The 23,652-nt window shown below is 37.7% G+C and overlaps 1 protein-coding gene across 1 annotated transcript in view; it reads right to left on the reverse strand.

Moving 5' to 3' along the window:
* LOC150075985 (prolow-density lipoprotein receptor-related protein 1-like) overlaps positions 1-23,652 on the reverse strand; it is a 1,358,636-nt gene that overhangs the window by 709,233 nt on the left and 625,751 nt on the right. Inside the window, 1 exon segment of the mRNA XM_090387555.1 lies at positions 11,044-11,233. Coding sequence (XP_090243681.1) covers positions 11,044-11,233 — 190 coding nt within the window.

Consider the following 23,652-nt stretch of genomic DNA (forward strand, 5'->3'; position numbering starts at 1 on the left):
GGACTGGAGAAAGCCAAGTTGCAGAGAGATTGTTTGTTTGTTTGTTATTTGGTTTTTAGGAGCATTAGCAACTAAGGCCATATTGCTCCAGGAATATGCGGTGGTCATTCCCTGACCTTTCCGCATCCTCCGTATTTGGTGGTGACGGGCTCGAATCTAATCAAGATTCGAGCTAATCAAGAAGCATGTGCTACACACTGCTGCTCCTTCCCACCTGGCTACGGAGGCGCCAGTTGCAGAGAGAGAGAGAGAAAGTCAAAGAGCTCCAAGTGATTAGCGGAGTTGGGAGAACAGTAGAGACAGCAGATGAATTTGACACAACGAGGTAGAGAGATTTTAAGCCAGAGAAGATCAAAAAGAGAAGATTCCAAATTATCAAGTCTCTGAGAGGGAATATCAGAATGGACATATGCACAAGTACCACCTTTGAGGTGAAAGGAATTGTACATCAAATAATTTGGGCAACTGAGATGAGCGGCAAATGAAATGAGATGTCCATTCCCAACCTTATCTTTTTGCAGATAAGCTTACTCTATTAGTTTGACAATTCATGGTGTATTCAATAGTAAGAAAAGGTGGGGTGGGGGAGAATATGCTGCATGAAGTAATTAAATTGTTGGATATGGCATACACATGGTAAGAATATACTCAGATCCTTAACGTAATGTGGCTCCGACAATGCCCTCCCGCCGCATACACATTACTCGGACTCCCTCCAATCACTATCTGCCAGAGTAGAGGTAGCAAGATTATAAGATTACAAAGAGGTAACTACCATTAGGGGTAAAGGGAAGGGTTATTGCTTTTGTAAAGGCAACTACAACTACAACTACATTAGCTGATTCGGAAGCCTCCTAAAATTGACTACTCTCAAAATTGAGAGTAGGAGTGTGCTATAGGCCTAATGACTCTGATGAGTTTAATAAGAAACTGTACAGGGAAATAGAGTGGACCAGTACATCAGAGAGTCTTATAATGGGGGATTTTAATTTCCCAGATATAGAATGGAATTTGTGGGTTGGTCACTCACACACTAGCAAGGCTTTTGTGGATTTACTGGATGATTGTTTTCTACATCAGCATGTTCGCGAGGCAACTAGAGGGAGTAATACTCGAGTTTTGATTATCAGTAGTGATTCTTCATGCATTAAGAATCTGCAGATAAAGGAACCACTAGGTGGCAGTGATCACAGTGTGCTGAAGTGGGATTTACTCAAAGAGGTAACTACCATTAGGGGTAAAGGGAAGGGTTATTGCTTTTGTAAAGGCAACTACAATGGTCTGAGACAGTATTTAAATTCTATACAGTGGGAACAACTGAAGATGTTACCAACGGCAAATTCAAAATGGGAAGCATTGAAAGAACGTATCTTGGAAGCCACTAGGGTTTACATACCAACTAAGAAATATTGTTCAAGGTTTAGGCCTAAATGGATGTCAGATGAACTAGTAAGACATATGACAGGGAAGAAAAATGCATGGGATACATATAAATTAACACGTGACACAGAAGCCTATGATAGCTACAAGTTGATCTGTAACCAAATTACAAAGGAGGTTAGCCAGGGAAAGGCAGATTACGAGAAATATTTGGCAAGGGATGCAAAGAAAAACAGCAAAGAGTTCTTTATTTATGTAAACTCTAGAAGGAAGGGGATGAATCAGATTAGTCCACTTCATATCGATGGGTCAACTGTAGATGATCCTGCTCAGGTAGCTAACAAACTAAATGAATATTTAGCATTGTCATTCACACATGAGGAGTTATTCAGCGAGGGGAATGCCAGAGGTGTATTCAACTCTGGCAGTAAGCTAGAGAATCTTGTAATAACAGAGTAAAGTGGAGGAGAAATTGTTGAAGATAAACACAAGAAAGGCACCTGGGGTGGATGGGATCTATCCAGTTATATTAACGGAGGCAGCAAAAGAAGTAAGCAAACCCTTAGCCATAATTATGAGAGCTTCTTGGACTCAGGGGAGGTACCCACAGACTGGAAATGTGCAAATGTGACCCCAATTCACAAAGGAGGATAAAAGGCTGACACAAGTAATTATAGATCTGTGAGTTTAACTTCTGTTCCAGGAAAATTAATGGAGGCATTGGTTAAAGAAGCACTGCAGGATCATCTAGACAAGACTTCAGTCATAGCTCGGACACAGCATGGTTTTGTTAAGGGGAAGTCTTGCCTGACCAATTTGATTGGATACTATGATGCAGTCACAAAAGAACTGGATGCAGGGAATAACTTTGATAATATATACTTGAATCTTAGAAAGGCTTTTGATACTGTTGCACATCGAAAACTGCAGCACAAATTGGAGCAGTGTGGCATTGCAGGCAAATTGCTGCTATGGATAAAGGGGCGGTTGAGGGAGAGAAGACAGAGAGTGGTAATCAATGGACACTGCTCATCGTGGACTCATGTTATTAGTGGAGTTCCTCAGGGTTCAGTGTTTTGGTCCAATTATTGTTTTCTGTATTTATAAATGATATTGATGATGGTATATCAAGCTTAATGTTCAAGTTTGCAGACGATACAAAGGTTGGCAGGGTTGTTAAGGACACTACTGACGCTATGCTGCTGCAACAGGATCTGGAAAAGTTGAGCAGATGGGCTGAGAGGTGGCAAATGAAGTTTAACACTGACAAATGTAAAGTACTACATATGGGAAACAGGAACCCCAGAGCAACGTATCAACTCTGTGGTACTACACTGACAGTGGTAGAGAATGAAAAGGACCTGGTGGTAATTGTGCAGGCAGATATGAAGTTCTCTGAGCAGTGCAGATGGGCTGCAAGAGTAGGTCACGGTGTCTTGTCAATGATATACAGGAATTTTTCTAGCAGGGATAAGGAGGTGATTATTCCCTTGTATAAGGCAATGGTCAGACCACACCTTGAGTACTGTATACAGGTCTGGAGGCCTCATTTCAAGAAGGATGTAGAGCTGCTGGAACGAGTGCAGAGAAGGGCAACAAGGTTAGTGAATGGAAAGGGGTACTCTTACGAAGAAAGGCTTAAGTTTTGAAAATTATAGTGTCTGGAGACTAGGCACCAGCGAGGTGATCTGATAGAGGTGTATAAAGCCTTGAATGGTTCGAGCATGCTCAAAGCTGATGGGATTCTTCCTCTTGCTCAGAATAATCACCTGAGAGGGCATAAATTCAAATTGAGGAAAGACAGATGTAGGATAGACGTGCGGAAATTTGCCTTTAGCCAGCAGGTAGTTGGTTGGTGGAACAGACATCCATCCTTTTTCGTGAAAGTTGATAGCTTAAATAAATTTAAGGCTCAGCTGGACAGGTATTTTGAATGAACGGAGGGTTGAATTGGAAGTGGGTTTTTTTTTTTTTTTTTTTGGCCGATGCTGCATAAGCTTGCTTTCATCACATGCCTCTACTAATGCTAATTCTAAAAAGTTACCAATAGGTTAGGTTCGGTGTACTAACTAGCGGCCGGCCTGCGAACACTGTTTTAGAGCTGTACCCTCGAAATGTAAGGAAGATTGGATCTCACCACGATGTTCATCATAACTCCAACAGTCATCACTCATACTGCATAATGGAAGGGATGGGGAAGGGTTGACTGGAACTTAGCTCTTGAGATTAAACATGGGTTCCACCACTTCAAGCCTCCAATTAGCAAAGTGGTGGTATTGCACCGGTTGATGAGAGTCATCTACCACCTAGGAATCAACCACCACTTAGTGAATATGTTTAGAACTTTTAAGTTGTTTTTAAATAACACTGACAAAGCAAGGCTACTGTTTGTAAACACTGACAAAGCAACTTTCATGCAACACTTGATGTAGCCGAGTGGTCAGAGTACTAGTGGAATTGGATATGCTCTTTGAGCAGTTTAAGGGTTCAAGCCTGTGACTGCTAAATATGATTAACATTTGTACTGATTGATTTATTAACTCCAGGGGCTCACATCTGGTGGGTATGGGCTTGGAACACCCAGGGTCCTGAGCCAGATATCATCATTCTTCTTTGTCTTTGTGATTCCCTTCTACTTCTGACTCTCTCTCTCTCTCTTTCTCTCTCTCTCAGGGTAACTCAGAAATTTTTTTGGCTGGTGTAGCATAAGCCTCAGGCTTCCTTCCACCATATGACTAATAATGATAATAATAATGTAGAGTAAGTTGGCAATTTTTGGCATCTCTGTATACTGAAATTGCAATAAAGATTTCTGTATTTGCCAATAAATACATGCTGACCAGGCTAGCCAGGTGGGTAAAGTGCCAGCCAGGCAACCCAAAGATCGCGGGTTCAAATCCCGCCTCGGGCTTGGATCGGAGTAGAAAGTCTAAAAACTTTGGGAGATGCATTATGGCCACAGAAGCTGATGCGCCAACAACTAAAAGAAAAAAAAAAAAAAAAAAGAAAAAGAAAAATAAATACATGAAATAAAATTAAGTTTTCCAGAAGTTTGTGGCCCTTCAAAATAGCCACACACACCCCTGTCACTGGCATTATCTATCGTGGAAAAGGTTGGGTTGCTAAAGTTCAACACTTGGACTCTGGTGAAGGATCTGTGTGAAACCTTGCTCTTTCTCCATACTATAGTCAAAGCTCTTTATAGTGACTCAAGAGGATACCAGCTTATAATTGGAATGCTGGTGACGGGAGTAATGTATCACAACACACAGTATATCAAAGCATGCTGAAAATGGGGCTGTGTAGCTGCAGGCTGCTCCGAGTGTGCTAACCACGGCTCAATGGTGACAGCACCTACAATGGGCATGCAATCATTGAAACTGGACCTTGAGTGATTGGAGGAAGGTTGTTTGGCTCGTTGAATCACATTTTCTGTTGCACTATGTGGACGGCCGAGTATGTATGCACTGTTTACCTGGGGAAGTGATGGCACCTGGATGCACCACGGGATGAAAACAAGCCAGTGGTGGCAGTGTCATGCTTTGGGTGATGTTCTGATGGGATAACCTGGGTCCAGTCATCCATGTGCCGGGTACTCTGATGTCTACTATCTACCTAAACATCATTGCTGACCAGGTACACCCTTTTATGGAAACAGTCTTCCCCTCTGGGGGTGCCGTGTTTCAGCAGGATAATGCGCCATGCCACACCGCCCGGATTGTTCGAGACTGGTTTGTGGAACATGAGGTAGGCTTCCAGGTATTTGCCCTGGTCTCCAAATTCCCCAGACATCAATCCCATCGAGCATCAGTGGTTTGTGTTGGAACGGCAACTCTGATCTGCGGCATCTCAACCACGGACCTTACAGGAGTTAAAGGATCTGCTGGTTACATGTTGGTACCAGATAACACGACACATTTAGAAATTTTGTAGCAAAAATGCCTCACCGGGTACAAGCTGTTTTGGCTGCATGTGGAGGACCAACATCATATTAGGTAGGTGGCCATAATGTTTTGGTTCATTGGTGTGTGTGTGTGTGTGTGTGTGTGTGTGTGTGTGTGTGTGTGTGTGTGTGTGTGTGTGTGTGTATATCCAATATTTTAAATTAAATAAAATAAAACATAAGCCAGTAGTATGGCAAAAACTGTAGAGCGAAAATTAACATAAAAATAACCCAAATAAACAATCGAACGAAAAGAAAGAATAGATATAAATAGTAGCCCATAAACCCTTGTATAATTTCGAACTTTAAATCCAATTAAAACTATACAAAATTTAGACTAATGCCAATTATTTATTAATTTAGCGGTACCCCCCCCCCCGAGAGGTACCAGTTCCGAAAGACATGAAATATCACCAAAAGAGGGTTAAAGGAACTACCAGACGATAACAAAATCAAAATAAATTAAAATAAAATAGACTGACCATCATGCCCCATATCGACAGAGGACCACGAGGCCAATAATGGTCATGGAATTGCTGCATTTCAATCGCTATACATATCGTCGCCATGGTGAAAAGATCGAAGTACCAATTCACCCTCCCTCCTCCGATCGATCCACCAATAGAACAGACAGCTATATTTTATTTTTCGCTGCATAAGGACCACCGCCGTGCAAATCCTCTGCATTGGTGGATCGATCGGAGGAGGGAGGGTGAATTGGTACTTCGATCTTTTCACCATGGCGACAATATGTATAGCGATTGAAATGCAGCAATTCCATGACCATTATTGGCCTCGTGGTCCTCTGTCGATATGGGGCATGATGGTCAGTCTATTTTATTTTAATTTATTTTGATTTTGTTATCGTCTGGTAGTTCCTTTAACCCTCTTTTGGTGATATTTCACGTCTTTCGGAACTGGTACCTCTCGGGGGGGGGGGCTAAATTAATAAATAATTGGCATTAGTCTAAATTTTGTATAGTTTTAATTGGATTTAAAGTTCGAATTTATACAAGGGTTTATGGGCTACTCTTTATATCTATTATTTGTTTTCGTTCAATTGTTTATTTGGGTTATTTTTATGTTAATTTTCGCTCTACAGTTTTTGCCATACTACTGGCTTATGTTTTATTTTATTTAATTTAAAATATTGGATGTATTTCAGCTTCATATGGAGGAATTGCATGTCGCTGCCTCTAATGAATGCTTAATTATTTAATTATTTATTTATTTATTTATTTATTCATTTCATTATAATTTAACTTTATTTAATATAATTCAATGATAGTATATATATACACACACACCGATTAATAATCCCACTGCAATAATCCCATATATGCTACTGGATATACGTAATGAATGTTGGAACAGCAACTCTGATCTGCGGTGGACAACCACGGACCTTACAGGAGTTAAAGGATCTGCTATGCTGATGATAGTATTGAAAATTCATTTGTCAGTTAACTATGATCTGAATTTTTCCGCCTTAATACAGAAATTCAAAACTCTGACTTACATTGCCATGGTCTCCAGATAAACTCAAAAAAAAAAAAAAAAAATCCAAACATGATTTTTTTGTTTATTCCCATTTTGTTTGTTTTTGTTTATTTCCATTCCATTTTTCATTTTCACTTTAGACCAACTTCTTCCTTTTACTTCTTCTACCCATGCCCAGCTTCAATTGCCATAATACTGTGGAAAAGAAAATCATATTTTCTCCGACTTTTCTTGATCCCAAAAGGTGCCTGACAGCAGCGCAGTCTATTCCATGGCATGTGCTTGATGGATGTGACCCAATCCTTGCAGTTGATCTAATCGCAAGATGGATAAATACAGTCACCCTCTATGCATCAGCCAAAATCGTATGCATTTCTCCAAGGACTAGAGCTTGGTGGACCAAAGATCTAGCGTGCAGTTTCCAGAACAAGCAGTTCCTTCACAGGCAATGGAAAATCTCTGGCACAACCCAAGATCGGATCCTATATTCCAGAGGAAGAGCTATTTTCAATAGACTCAAGGCATCAGCTGTAAAGAGATACACCGATGCTACCTTGTCTAAAGGAAAAGTGCCATACCCATCCAGACACAGTCTCATTAATTTAAATATTGATCTAGATAACTGGATGGACTACATTTCAAGATTCAAAGCCAATTCTGCTTCTGCAGAAATTCCTCTCCAAAACTCTCAATTTGCTCTTACTGATGACCTTTCCATAATTTCCATCACAAGACAGCAACTGATATATGCTATTAACTCCCTGCATCCATCTAGTACCACCGGCCGAGATAAGATACCTCATTTCATAATTAAGTGCCTTAGCCCCTATATCCTAGATGCATTGCTCTCAATCTACAACACGGTTTTTTCCACACGAGTTTTCCCTGCTCAATGGAATGAATACTCTGTGAGTCCACTGCCTAAGGTTAAAGCGCCCAACAAGCCTAAAAGATTTCAGACCAATCTCAACTTCTTCCACCCTCCTCAAACTTCTTGAAAAGTACTCCTTCCAGCATTAAACAAACAGCTGATGCCACAGAAACCGAAACAGTTCCATTTCGCAGTTGGAAATAGATCCACCATAACAAACCTCATGGCTGCACAGACATCAATTCTTCAGGCCTTCGAAAGTAAATTGAAATGATATTGAAGCTGCTTTTGACAGCCTAGACGTCACAACCCTTCTCAGCCTTCTGCAATTATTCTTGGGGAATAATGGAGACCTACTAGCTTTCTTCACCACCTTATTGAGGAATAGAAGTGTCCACCTCACAATGAAGAAGACCCATTTTACAAGGAAAATCAATACAGGAGTCCCACAAGGTGACATCCTGTCTGCCCTTCTTTTTTCAGCCATTCTAATTCCTTTCATGCATCCCCATGATGATGATGCTCTAATATATGCCAATGATATAAAGTTTCTTACCTTAATCCCACCGTCTGCAAACCCAATGGCAATTACATCTTCAATCACAGAGAACTTGACCGCTCTTTCAACTTACTTGAAGATGTTTGGATTAAACCTTAACCCTTCAAAATCTGCAATAATGATTTACTCATTGAAACAGCAACCAACAGTAATTCAACAATCAGTTTTTGGTACTCTCATCCCAGTGGTTACCTTCCATAAAGACATCGGTGTCTATTTTGATCCGAAGCTGAAATTTAATGTTCACACAGAATACCTCCGGAAGTGATTTAAGATCCTACACTGGAGAGCAAAGCAACACTTACTTCATTCCAATGATGCCACAACCACTACCAGATATTTTCAAACCACTGTTTATCTGGTTATTTTATAGTCTGCTGAAATTTGGGCATATGCATTGCCCTCACTTCAAAAACTGGTGTTCTCATGTGAATACTGGACCCTGAAATGAGCCACAAATAAGCATCGCCGACCCCCTCAATTGAGAACAACTGAGATGACTGAGCAGCTAAATGTACCTAGGCACCCAAAGTCAATTGACAGCAGGTGTTTAATGACTACGGTAAAAATGTACACAGGAGTGACAAACAACCAAACATCTAGGATTTCTGTCAGTGGCACAATCCTCTGCCAACCTTTAGGTCAGACCCCACACTGTAATCGTTTCCTACTTGCCCAGTCACTGCTCCATCTTGGAGTTAACCTGCAGAAAATGGCTACCGACTACAAATACTGTTGCATTCTCCTCGAGTGGATCGTATCTGTTGAACTCGGATAAATTCTTACAAATTGTGTTACGATGTTCAGTTCTGTTTCTCTTTATATTTTCCTATTTATTATAATTTTATTTTTACATGTTTTAATTTTCGTGTCACTCATAATTTCTCATGTAACTGTTATTTTTACCAATTGAATCACATGTATCATTCCTTAATGTAAAATTCCTGGCCATGTCGCCGTGATGAGAATTATTGTTTCTAGTACATGTACCATATTTAGCAGCAATAAAGAAGTTTATTATTATTTTATTATATATATTTTTTTGGCTGATGCAGCATAAGCCTTAAGCTTTCTTCACCATATGCCCTTACTAATACTAATATTCTTGTCTAACTTCCTTTCCAACTTGATTGCAGATTAGTTTTATCTACTGTAAGCATCTATATTGCCTCAATTTATATTCAGCTGATACATTTTTGCCACAAGTCTCATCAGTTCATCTGACATCCATTTAGATCTAAGATTTGAATAGCATTTCCTAGATGGTATAAAAAGTTTAGTAGCCTGTATAAATTAAGTGACTGAATGCCTCCCAGTTAGAATCTGCTGTTGGTAACTTCATCATTTAGTTCCATTGCATACAATTTAGTCTGTAACAAAAGCAATAACTTTTTTCTTTGCTCTCAATAACTACTTAAAAGTAGTTACATCTTTCAGGAATTTCCATATCAATACACAATGATCACTGCCAGCTAGTGGGTCATTTATCTGCAGATTCTTAATGCACGAAGGGTTGCTGCTAACTAATCAGATCAAGAATACTGCTTTGTGCTGTTGCTTCTCTAAACTGCTGGTGTAGAAACAATCATCTAATATATCAACAAATGTTCTGCAAATGTGCAAATAACCAACCTATATAGTCCAGTCATTATCTGGGAAGTTAAAATCCATCCCCTATAAGTGATTCTGATTTACTGGCCTACTCTATTTCTCTGTATAGCTGTTTGTTATACTCATAACAGTTATTAGACCAATAATACACTCTTACTCTCATTTTTGTTATGTCACATCAAACTGTCTCAACAATGCACGATCAACCCATATCAGCCTGGATACAATGCTTTACATTTTTCCTAACTAAGAACATAAACCCTTCTCATTTCCTGTCTTGTCTTCCCTTTCTGTATACAATGACCTTCCAAAATTGAAATTCTGAATCACTCATATCTGAGCGACACTATGTTGCTCAGATATGAGTGACAAACAAAATCAATTGACAAAATTAACAAAATCAATTTTTAATAAAAGTACATTTAACAGCTCCCAAAAGGCTGTCCGTTCTCCATAACCTCAACAGCATATTTGTGCAGTTAAATTTGTGTGAAGCTGTGAAAAAGTGACTAGAAGATGCTGGAGCTAATGCAACAAGCTTTTTGACTGGATTTATTAAGTAAAGCATCAATATTTAGTTGGGGGGCATTTTTTTTTTAATGGAAAAAAAAAAAAAAAATTAAAGGCAGTATAATGAGAGTCAAGGACTGCTCATTTCAGGAAAGGCTATGCCGATCCTTTGTCCCCCCCCCCCCTGAAAAGTACAATGGGTATCATAACCAAAGGGAAACTGATGATTATGAAAAATTATGGAAACTGATAAAGTGGACACAAATCTGGTAGTGTTATGCAGATGAAAAAATCCTGCAGCACTAATAAATAATAGAGGGCATATATAAAAATGGCTGGTTGCACCTATTTGAGAACCACATAGAACATTGCAAAGAAGCAAATTTCATGTAAGTGGAGTTATTTTGAAAAGGAAACTGTTCGTAAGGCTCCAGATAGCTTTGATTCTGATTAACAGGTACAGGATAAAAACTTTTCAAACACTCTTCATGAATCTGTTTTAAAAATTAGCAAAGAGAGCCATAGTTAAGTATGGAGTAGTAAAATACTTTACTTTAATAAGATTATTAATTTTAGAGCATTGATATATTTTTTGCATTTTATACGGGTAGTTTGTTTGTTAATTTTTTATCTAATTGTGTATATTTTTTTCATTAAGTTTATACTTACAGTCATTTGTATCATTAGCCACAGCAGCAATACCCATTGGCCTGGCAATGTTTTTGCGAAGCACTACCACTTCACTTCCAGTGTATTTATTTGCTCGAAGAACAGCATGAGCAACCCAGTCAGTCCAAAATAGATAGTCCCCGTATACTGCTATATCAAATGGATGCTGAGGATCTTCTGTCAAAAGAACCTTAAATAGAATGGATACACTAGGATTAAGTGAAAAGATCTTATTCAAAAATACTTTGTAATTTTTTTACAAAATATTTTATTTTACACTGTTAAAAGAGACTGAACATACAGTACAATAAAAGACATTTTAAAAAAAGCTACATTTTGGGATATTATGTTCAGATCACATCTCTTCATTTTTCCATAGCAGCACAATTTCTACAATGTAAAATTCTAAAGTCTATGGCTTTATTTGATCAAAGTATGGTTTCATATCATCAGAGAGACAGGTCAAGGTTCGTGAATTATACTTCTGATGGGTAACTCACCTGATGAGATCGACAAAAAGGTGTCCATATGAGGAAAGACTTCGAATATGTGGGTTACAGAGTTTAGAAACTAGGCACCTTAGAGGAGACTTAATTGAGGTGTTTAAGGCTCTGAGAGGCATAAGTAAAATGAATGAGGATGAAATTTTCAGGGTTATAAATGATTCTAGAACTAGGGGTCATAATTTCAAGTTACGGGGGCAGATGTTTAAACTGGATTGCAGGAAATTTTATTTTTGTCAGTGAGTTATAAATTACCTGGAATAAGTTACCTACATGGGTGGTAGAGGCTGACACTTTGGGGAAACTCAAAGGTCAGCTGGATAATTACCTATGGAAGGAGGGAAACACATAGGTTATCTATTTCCTTTTCTCTTATTATTATTAATTTATTTATTTTTTTGGCTGGAGCAGCATAAGCCATAGGCTTGCTTGCACCATGTGGCCATTACTAATACTAATAACTAATTAGATTACTAAATGTTATCATAATTGTAGACAATGCCTAAGATTGTCTAAAATTATGATAACATTTAGTAATCTAATTAGTATTAGTATTAGCAATGGACACATGGTGCAAGGAATATGCTGCACCAGCCAAAAAAAAAAAAAATAATAAGAAGAAAATTTTAACTAATCCAAATTAAAAATAAGTTTAAACTTCTTACCTGCAATCAACCTGCAACCTACTCCCCCCAACCCTCAATTATGACACTACGACCTAGGTCAACCCTTGCCAACAACCCTAAAACCAGAAGATCAATTTTCCATAATGATATTTAGTTTATAAAATTTAGCTTATTTATTTAATTTTGCTTTTATCATTATCAGCTGCCATTTTCAATCCACTGCAGGATAAAGGCCTCTCCAGAAACTTTCCAGTTTCTTCTGTTTTGGGCAATGGCCATCCATTTACTACCCACGAACTTGTGAATTTCATCTGTCCATCTCTGTCATTGTCTTCCAGATTTTCTTGGGTACCATTCTGTCATTTTCTTAGTCCATCTATCATCATATCTTCGAGCTATGTGTCCTGCCCAAGTCCATTTCAGTTCTTTAGTTTTGATAAGAATGTCCTTTACTTGAGTTTGCTGCCTAGTCCTTATCCAACAGTCTCATTCCTAATATAATTTGTTCCATTCTTCACTGTGTAGTTTCATTTCCATTATTTTGGTGAGTGGCCAAGTTTCACTTCTATAAGCCATGGTGGGGAGTTTACATTGGTTCATTATTTTACTTTTCAGACAAATTGGAATATTGCTCCTCAGTATGTGACTATATTTCCTGAATGCTATCCATCCAAAAAATTTATTCTTCTCTTGACTTCCAGCCATTTATCATTATTACAGCTGATGACTTTTTCAAGATAAGTATATAAATCCACCTTTTCAATTTCTGCTACTTCAATGATTATATCCCTTTCTGCCGCATACTTGTTCATCATTACTTTTTGTTTTAGCCATATTCATCTTTAGACTGAAATCCTTACTAACTCTGCATAACTGATTAATATTTTCCTCTAATTCTTTGGGATCGGGGCTTATGATCATAATGTCATCTGCAAATCGCAAATGTTTTGGCACTCTCTATTCACTTTCACTCCTTTCTGCAACCAGTCTAATATTCTGAAAGCTTCCTCAATAAACAACTTTGGAGATATTGTGCTTTCTTGTCAAACTCCTTTCTCAATTTTAAATTTGCTACTGTCATTGTCTAGTCTAATAAAGGAGGTAGCATTCTCATATATTTTCTTCAAAATCATACTGTATAAAGTTTGCAGATAATACAAAGGTTGGCAGAGTTGTTAATGGCAATTAATGACAGTAATGGCAGAGTGCTACTGCAACAGAATCCAGAAAATTTGGGCAAATGGGCTGAGAAGTGGCAACTGAAGTTTAACATTGACAAATGCAAAGTACAGCATATGGGTGGAAGTAACCCCAGAGAAACATACCAATTGTGTGGTACTATCCACCCACCAATTGTGTGGTACAATTGTGTGGGTGGATGGTAGAAAAGGAAAAAGGTCTGGGAGTAATTCTGCAGTCAGATATGAAGTTTTCTGAACAATGCAGACAGAAAGATTGCACTTGGGGTGGATCCCATCCACTCCTAGTGCCTTTTTTATTTTTAATTTCAACAATTTCTATACAACTTTCCTCTCCATTATTACAAAATCATTTAGCTCTCTGTTAGAGTTTGATAAACTTCTGGCATTGACTTCCTTAAGAATTCTCATGTGTGAATGAAGATGCAAAATACCTATTCAGTTTGTCAGCAACCTGAGCAGGATCATCTACAGTTAAACAATTGATATCAAGTGGATCAGTGTGATTTGTCCCCTTCCTTCTAGTGTTACATAAGTAAAGAAGTTTGTGCTGCTTTTCTTTGCACCTTTTGTCAAAAGATTTCTCGTAACCTCCTTTATGACTTGATTGCAGGCTAGTTTATTTATACCACAGGCTTCTGTATCACCTGATAATTTATATACATCCTATGCATTTTTCTTCTCTGCCTCAGGTTTTTCCTTCTCTGTCTTAGGTCAGAATGTTTATTATGTCAGCAAAACTGACCAGGCTTAATAGGAAGAATATGCTGAAATCCTTGTGGATTAACTCAGTAAAGTTAAGACAGATGTAGGATAGATGTGTGGAAATTTGCCTTTAGCCAGCGGGTAGTTGGTTGGTGGAATAGACTTCCATCCCTTGTTGTGGAAGTCGATAGCCTAAATAAATTTAAGGCTCAGCTGGACAGGTATTTCGAATGAACGGAGGGGTGAAGTGGAACGGTTGTTTTTTTTTTTTTTTTTTTTTGGCTGATGCTGCATAAGCTTGCTTTCTTGCATCGCATCATATGCCTCTACTAATGCTAACTCAAGACTTGGTGAATTCTGCAAGTCTTTTGAAGAGAAATTTTTATTGGTATGGCCTGCACTTTCAAGTGGAAGAAAACTTTACTGTAGAGAAGAAATATATTGGAATAAAATGATAGTGCAAGGATTTTTGCTAATATCACTGAGAATGTTTTTAACAGTTCAGGAAAACTGTTAGTGAGGATGGGGGTAATATAGATATGTGTTTATCTAATGATATAAGTCAAAATAATACTTGCACACATTTCAGAAGTCCTTAATTCTTGCAGCAACAGCTGATATTGGCAATATTTCAAATGAAGGGAAAACTAATGTTAAGGAAACAAACTTTGATATCCTCAAAGAATGTGACAGGGTCACATCCATTGAGGATATCGACAAGAATATTTTGTCTAAACTTTGTATACAATAATTTCAGGAGTGTTGTCAATAAAATGAAAGAATTCCAACTTCTGGTTAGGAAAACTAATGCTGACAAAATAGAACTACTTGAAACATAGTGAAACACACAAATAGAAAAGGATGAGTTTAGGAAGGACAGGGAGGTAGGAGTGTTGGTGTAATGCTTCTTATCAAAACCAGTCTGACCGTTACAAAATTTCACAGATTCAGAAATTATGCATAGTAGTATAGAATCAGTGTGGTATAAGTCAGTTGGAAGCAAAGCTATAATAGAAGTGGAAATAATCTACAAAGCAGCAGATGTTAAGATTATGATGACAGCCTCTACGTGCAACTGGAATGGGCAAGCAAGTAAGTAGGAGAGAAATTCACTGCTGGGGGAAAAAAAAAATAATAAATCAACAAGATGACTTATTTGTAAATGGCATATCGCCCACATGCCAGATAACATCATAGATAACCACATGGCATCATAGGTGGATCTTTGCAGTACATAAACTATTAGAAGAAGTCTGGGGATATAGCACACAAATGATGAATACATTAAAATTATGGTACACCTTTAAAGCTATGGTCACAGAAACAATCTTGTCAATCAATTCTTCCCTGAAGGCTCTATGCAAGGCTCATGGGATAAAATTTTCTTAGCATGGTCTGTACTTGTTAACTGGAGAGACTGTTTTTACACTGATAAGATATACTTAAATAGAAGGGATTCAAGATTATTTGTGAATGATATTAGGTGGATCAGAAAACTAATAGCTTGGTGGGAGATGGACAAATAGATTAACTAGAGTCACCTCTGAAAGTGCAAGAATCACTTTCAGAGGTGAAAGTGATTCTTGCACTGTTTCTATTGAAACAAACAGTGCCTGGAAAGCAAGATGCCGGGGATTTCAAGCCCTTCTGTGGGTCATCATGAAAGAAGCAAATACATGGGCTGTGTTAAAGTAACTAAGAGTAAGAACAGTTGTGTGTAAACTTACATATACACTAATGCTAGGATATATTACATAAATTTGAAGTATTGATTATGCCATCAAATGCAGACATTGTGGGGATATCAGAAACATGGTTTAACTCAGATATCAGGATGCAAAATTTGAATATGGAAAGTACAATATGTACAAAAACAACAGACAGGACAGGAGGTGTGGGGGGGGGGGAATTATGCTCTCAGTTAAAAAAGTATACTAAATCTGAGGCAGTGCATCCATTCAACATTAGTGGCCAATGCAATGTCCAATCAGTTTGGTGTGGCACGCACTGGGTAAACAAAAATTAGAACAGAAGTGTGTTATAGGCATAATGACTGTGATGAGTATAGAAAACAACTACAAAATACACTGGGCCAGTAAATCAGAGTGACTTATAATAGGGAACTTTAACTTTCCAGATATTGACTGGAACTTGGCGGTTGGTCACTAGCACAACAGCAAGATTTTTGTGGATTTACTGGATGACTGTTTTCTACAGAAGCATGCAAGGGAACAGGGGCGTGTTATCCAAAAGGCAAAAAAGACATCTGCCTAGGACCCTTTATCAGAGGGGGCCCCCCAAAATCACTGTTTGTTTTTTAATAATATTTTAAGTGATTTTTATCAGAAACTGACTTGCTACCTGAAGGTCACTGAACTTTAAGATTGATTTGAAAATTACGTTTTCTTCAAAAATGGTTTTACCGATTTTGATAAAATTTTATATTTAGTTATTCCTTAAATAGTTGAGTTAATTGAAAGAGTAAAGACGGCTTGTATGGAACCAGCACTGCTGACAGCCTTATGCTTAAGAGTGCTCTCATGTAGAATGCAGTGACTGCTTATCTGGAACTAGCAGCAAAATTCAGCTAAAGCTTCTCACAGGCTATGATAATAATTGAAATTGGAAGAGAAAAATATTTTTGCGAACAAATTTAAATTTATTAAGATATTTGATACCACGTGAAATTAATAACATACTTTATTAAGCCTAAAGGTGACATTTCAGGCATCTTGTCGAATGGTCTGATGATGGGTATCGGTAAGATGCCTGAAATGTCACATTAATGTATAGTGGTTTAGGCGACTGTTTAATAAACTATTATTAATTTCATGTGGTATATGAGTGGTATTAAATATAGTAATAATCTTAATAAATTTAAAATCGTTCACCTGCAAAAATATTTTTCCCTTCCACTTTCAATTATTTCAGTGTGCATTCCAGCGAACATTTTATCGAAATGTCCTGTGGTGGGTATTAGTAAACTCCCACTCCCCCTCCTTCCTCCATAATTATTTATCTCTTGATAAGTTTTCATCTGGAAATTACTGGACACCCGCTGAATTGCAGGTGGGGTTAATTGGAAATTTATTGCTCAATTTCAGTTTACCCGAGAGGTAAACAGATTAAGGTTCCACAATTCAGTGGCACCCGTAAATCTACCCAATTGCATACCGAGAAGTTGCACTGGTCACCTGTTTCTATGTGTTCATAGCCTGTGAGAAGCTTTAGCTGCATGTTGCTGCTAGTTCCAGGTAAGCAGTCAACTGTGTTCTTTGTGTGAACACCCTAAGTAGCAGGGAGAAGGTAGCCATGATCTTATCAGCCAGTCTTGAGTGAATGTCGAAACAGAACTGAGGGTGCAGAGGAATAATTCAGCAGTTTTTGATTTTAATGTGTAATTAACTTAAAAAATGAGTGTAAGGGCATTAAATATTGAGTGACAGAAGAACACTGAGAGCTGAACTTTTTCGATAAGAAGATTTTAACTTAAATATTGTAGGTATTTTATTTTGTTTTAGAACATTCATTTTTATTTTGTTTTATATTAACAAATACAGCGGATACCCGATATATAGTGATAAACTCATAGCTTCCATTTTGTTTCTTAAAAAACAAACTTAATAGACAAATTTCTTTAATTTTATTTCACATAGTTTGGGAATTCCTCGCTCAAATTGGCACGTCTGGCAACCCTGCTTGTATATCAACTTGATATATTAATGTGTCGGTCAGTTATGTTTGTTGATTTTTTGTGATAGTGTAGTATTTATTCTGTAGGATCAATTGATTCCTCAGTTCCTTTTATAATGCAATTTTTGCATTATATTGAGTTTCCTTTATATTACTTTATTAAAAAATTTAATTATTTAATTATAAAAAAACTGATTAAACGTACAAAAATTTTTAAATTGTAAAATATAAATCTAAACATATATATATATATTTTTAAGGCCATGAAAAGAATGTACAAATGTGGTGTGCAGAAAAGGAAAAGTTAAAATTAGAGAAGCGGAATTAAAAAAAAAAACAGCAAAACTCATTACAACAGTTTATTTCAATAAAAAAATCGAGAAGAGTCTCAAAATGGCACCCGCATCATTATGAAGAAAACACAGAAGAAAACAGTGCAGGCATAGCTTCTACCTCTTCATCATCCCCAGACGACATTATTGACAATAACTCTTTTGGCACCAAACAGGAAAATAATACCAATAATGGAAAAACCACAGCACTCTCTGATACTAATGATACTCCAGATACCATCAAACATATAGTAAAGATTTTGCCTTCATGAAAAACCGCAAAAGGTAGGCAACATAAAAAATTCAAAAATAGATTTTAATGAAGGGGGAAAAATAGTTACAAGAAAACTAAACGAATCACATTTCTGTTTAACTAGAGCTAACAGTGCTCAGGAAAAAATAAAACGGTTAATATTTTCAGAAACAACAAAATCAGTATAGTGTTTTATTTGCAAATTGTTTTCAACCAAATCGAATGCATTAGTAATTAGATGTAGTGATTGGAAAAATATCGGTGATATTTTAAAAAGGCATGATGAGTCTAAAGAACATAAGGAATGTATGTCTGTGTACGTAAAGCACTCGAAAAGTGTAGGAAGAATTGATTCTGAGATGATGAAAGCATATGAAAAACAAACTATTGGCGTGAGGTTTTAAAAAAAAGGGTTGTTGTTACTGTGAAACTTTTAGCTACATTAGGATTTTGAGCACATGATAGTTCGTGTGTGTGTGTGTGTGTGTGTGTGTGTGTGTGTGTGTGTGTGTGTGTGTGTGTGTGTGTGTGTGTGGTTGTTTATTGGCGCATTAGCTGCTATGGCTATAGTGTACCTATTCGTAGTTATATCAGAAAATAATTAAGAACGTAACAGTTCAAATTCATTTCAGTTCTGAAATCTATTCATAAAAGATTATACACTCCAATTTGTTTCAATAAGCAAAAAAAGTTCCTTAATATTTGCCTCCTCTCCTATGACATGATGTAATGTCAACGGTTCTTGAAGATTAGCCAGATTTTGAAGTGTTGAAGTACGATGTGGTTGATAGTGTGGACAGTCAATCAAAATATGTTTGACTGTTAGATGTTCAGAGCAGTGAGAACACTGAGGAGAATCATCGCCGGTGAGTAAATGGAGGTTAGTCAGATGGGTATGTCCTATTCTAATCCGTGCGAGTACCACTTCTTCTCGCCGAACTGTCTGAGTGCACGAGTGCCATAATTTTGGGTCCTGTTTCAATTGGAAAAGTTTGTTATTTGTTTCTTTATGCCATAGCTCTGTGCACTGTGCATGGTATGCTGTTTGAATTATGATATTATAATCAGAAGCTGGAATGAAGACAGAGGTTAAGTCTAAGGTTGAAGGATTTTTAGCAGATATATCAGCCAGTTCATTTCCTTTTATGCCTGAATGTGCCGGAATCCAGCAAAACTTCACTAGTTGTTGACAGTGATCAATTTCCAATAGCAAACTCCTGATTTTCATTAAAATATGGTGATTCTTTTGAGAGGAATTCTGCATTGCTCTAATTGAGCTGAGAGAATCAGTGTAAACTATATATTTTGAAGATGGGTGTAGAGTCAAATTTTCTAGAGCTAATTGTATTGCATACAGTTCTGTTGAAAAGTTGCTATACTCAGGTGGAAGAAAAGCTGATATGATAGCAGAGGGAAACACTGCTGCTGCTCAAACATTTGAAAGAGATTGGAACCATCCGTATATACCGGCAAGAAGTCAGCACAGCTTTGAATATGGCTAGCATGGATTTGTTGCACATTCAGTGTCGGTAGGCGATTCTTTCCCCATTGTAGAAAATAAGGATCACAGGTCAGTTGAGGAAAGGAGGTCCACGGTGGATGAGAGTAATTCTTTATCTGTTGCCTATTGTGGAGAGGAACATTCCAGTTCTGTGATATTTCAAGGAGCCGTAGGCCAGCTGGTCGGATTTTACTTGGTTTATTTCTATAGAGATTAACTAGTGGTTGATTAAAAAGGTATGGCTGAATAGAATGCAAAGAGCAAGTCTGCATATATAAGTAACTGCATATATAAGTAACAGCATTTTTCTGCAGAGATGCAGAGGAGGGCTCATGAGCTTCAATGTATAGACTATGAGTTGGAGATGTCCTATACGCACCAATTGCAATCTGCAGTGCATTATGTTCAATAGGATCCAGCCAGCATAGTACACTCCTTCGGGCAGAATCATAAACTGGAGCACCATAATCTAAATGGGATCTAATCAATGCTCTATATAAGAGCAGCAAAGCTGAACGGTCTGCTCCCCAAGAATGGGCAGATAGAGCTCTTAGCATGTTGATCTTTTTGAGACAGGTAGTACGTAATAATTTAACATGCTCAAAGAAGTTCAGCTTACTGTCCAGGATTAGTCCCAAGAATATGATATTGCTGGCAATCGGAATGGTGGAATTTGATATCTGAAGTTCAGGATCTGTATGCAGTTTGTGTTGATTGCAAAAGTGGATCGCAACTGTTTTCTGTTGGGAAAGACGATATCTATTGAGCTCAGCCCACTTTTGTACTTTATTGAGAGACATCTGCAGTTGCCTTTCTATAGATCTCATATTCTGTGAATGGCAAGAAAGAGAGATCGTCAGCATAAAGGTACGCCTCTACAGTTCTGAGAGCAAACAGGGTTGCACTCAAAACTGACCCTTGTGATACTCCTCCTTCTTGCAAGAATGTAGTAGAAAGGGAATTTTGATATCGGACCTGGAAAGATCTGCTCTTGAGGAAGTTCCTAATAAATATAAGCAGGTTGCCACGGAGACCATGATTATGGAGATCATGGAGAATTCCATAATGCCAGCTAGTATCGAATGCCTTCTCTATATCTACGGAGACCATAACTAGGTGTTCATTTTTAACAGAGGCATTGCGAATTTCAGATTCAGGCTTGATCATCAGATCAAAGGAGGACCTGTTTTGGCAAAAGCAATGCTGACTATTACTTAGTAGATGTTCACTTTCAATGATCCAAGTGAGTCGACTGTGGATCATTTTTTCAAGAATTTTACCGAGGCAACTGGACAGAGATATTGGTCTGTAACAATTAGGATTGGAGGGGTCTTTTCAGGTTTCAAAAAGGGCCAGAACTGTAGCATGGTGCCAAGAAGTGGGATAAACATTTCCCAGGAAGATTCGGTTAAAGAAGGCTAGCATTTTGGTTTGTCTCTTTTTAGAAATGTAGGGTGACCTGTGTCCATATCTTCTTCTTCTACAAATATTTCCAGAATCGGATCTTCCTGTTTGGATGAATGCTCTGGATGCATCAATGTGTCCTGAATAATCTTTTTTTGAAGATGAACTAGGATTATTTGAAGTAGTAGCAATCACTTGTTTGGTCTGAGTGCTTCAGGGTATTGGACTCTTGCTGAGAGAGAACAGCTCTAGCCCAGTCGGAGATTGATATGTTAGGTGGAACAGTAACATCAGTTTGTGTGGCTATTGTCTAATATTTTTTTGCGATACTGGCATAGGTACGGTTAGGTATACTGGGTGCAATTAATTTTCTTGCTTCCTGATAACTAACTTTATTTTCAACTTTATATTTCACAATTTTTTTCTCCGTTTTCCATCTGTCACATGTTATTGTTATTTGGTTTTTAGGAGCATTAGCAACTAAGGCTATATTGCTCCGGGGATATGCGGTGGTCATTCCCTGACCTTTCCGCATCCTCCGTATTTGGTCACGGGCTGGAACCTCGGTATAATCAAGAAGTGTGCGTACGCACTGCTGCTCCTGCCCACCTGCTATGGAGGCGCCCTCTGTCACATGTCTTAGATTGGGCAGGATGGTTGCCTTTGCAGTTGGGTCAGATCATTTCTTTCACCGAACAATCACTTTTAATGTGATCGGAGGATCCACAGTTGGGACAAACGGAGTCTGCATGTTGTTTGAGAGTGGCCATACTTTTGGCAGTTATAACATCTCAACGGATTGTGTATGAAAGGACAAGTGCAGCAAAGAAGATATCCTGCTTTTACTGATGAGGGCAGATTTGGACTGTTAAAGGTGAGAATGATATTTTCTGGTAGGTATGAGTATATTGTCTCTTTTGACCATAATTCTTTTTTACAGTGATTACATTCTGTTCCTGAAGCTCTTCTTTAATTTCTTCCTCCGTCACATTCATCAGATCCCTACTAGATATTACACCCTTTGATGTATTTAGGGTTGCATGCAGAGTTACATTAACTCGAATACTAGCAAACTTTGTAATTTTTAGTAGTTTTTCAGAATGCCTGTGGTTTAGAGTTTCAACAAGTAAGTCCCCTGATTGCAGTTTCTTAACAGTTTTGGGAGACCCTGCAATACTTTCCAGGTGTTTTTGGATTAGAAAAGGGGATAGCTTACCGAAAATACTTCTATCTGCAAACAGATGATAATTAGGAGGGAGGATTGCTGAAGGATTTCTCCACTGCTTCAAAAGCAATGGAGAAATCCTTCAGCTGCCAACTCTCAAACTATATTGAAACCTTCTATATGATCAATGATTATCAATATGGATTCTGTCAGTGTCGATTCACTGGTAATATACTGACTTATGTTAGTCATCTTTGTATACATTCAATGGAAGAGGTCCGCAATGTGAGCAGCAACTAAGTTTGCTTGGAAATGTTTGGTGAAACTGAAGCAGCTGATACTGCATTTCTGAGGATTTTGATTGTTTTTGGCATAAAGGTCTTCTAAACAAACTTCCATTTTGTGGATTTCTGTCAGTTTTCTTTTTGAAACTGGGTACCTATTTTGTTCTGACTTCATGCTGTAGGTGATGGTAGGCAGCACTCTGCTTTCTAATTTCTCCACTAATGCTAGTGTTCCCCAAGGTTCAGTTCTGTTGTTTACCAATCTTTTCCTCTTGTACGACTTAACTATTTAATGAGTGGAAATCCTATCCATAGGTCTGCCAGTGATAGCACACTATGTTCCACATTCCAGTTACATCAAGAATTCTCTAAACACCTACTACTTGTAGATTATCCTCCACCAACACCTTAAATGCTGAACTGCAGGTAATTCTCCAAAGTAGTGAAGAAATCTTAGTTAAATTCAATCTTAAAAGATCCTGTCTCATTAAAAATGTCTGCTGCTCCCATGCTCATTTTCAGTAACACCCAATGTCTAAACAAGATTGCATATCACTACCCAGGATTATCCTAACCCCTACTAAACTCTGCTAGAATAAGCACATCACAAATACTGCTTCCTCTGCAAAAAAAAAAATCTTTTTGCTGGTCAAGTTATTTTTCCCCTAGAACAATTCTTAAGATTGCATATCACTACTGAGGATTATACTGACCCCTAATCTCACCTAGAATAACCACATATAAATAATGCTTCCTCTGCAAAAAAAAAAAAAAAAAAGAGAGAGAGAAAAAAAAAAGTTTTTTTTTTCTTTTGTTTCTCTTGAAATTATTTTTCCTTGAAAAGAGCTATGAACTCTGTACAATTCTCAACCAGACTCTATTCAAAAGAGGGGAATGAGGTTAATTAAAGACTACTTTCTTATGAACTTTTTTCTCCACTTTCT

This window comes from Mastigoproctus giganteus, chromosome 13, assembly GCF_048544385.1.
Source record: "Mastigoproctus giganteus isolate SK-2022 chromosome 13, ASM4854438v1, whole genome shotgun sequence".
Taxonomy (NCBI): domain Eukaryota; kingdom Metazoa; phylum Arthropoda; class Arachnida; order Uropygi; family Thelyphonidae; genus Mastigoproctus; species Mastigoproctus giganteus.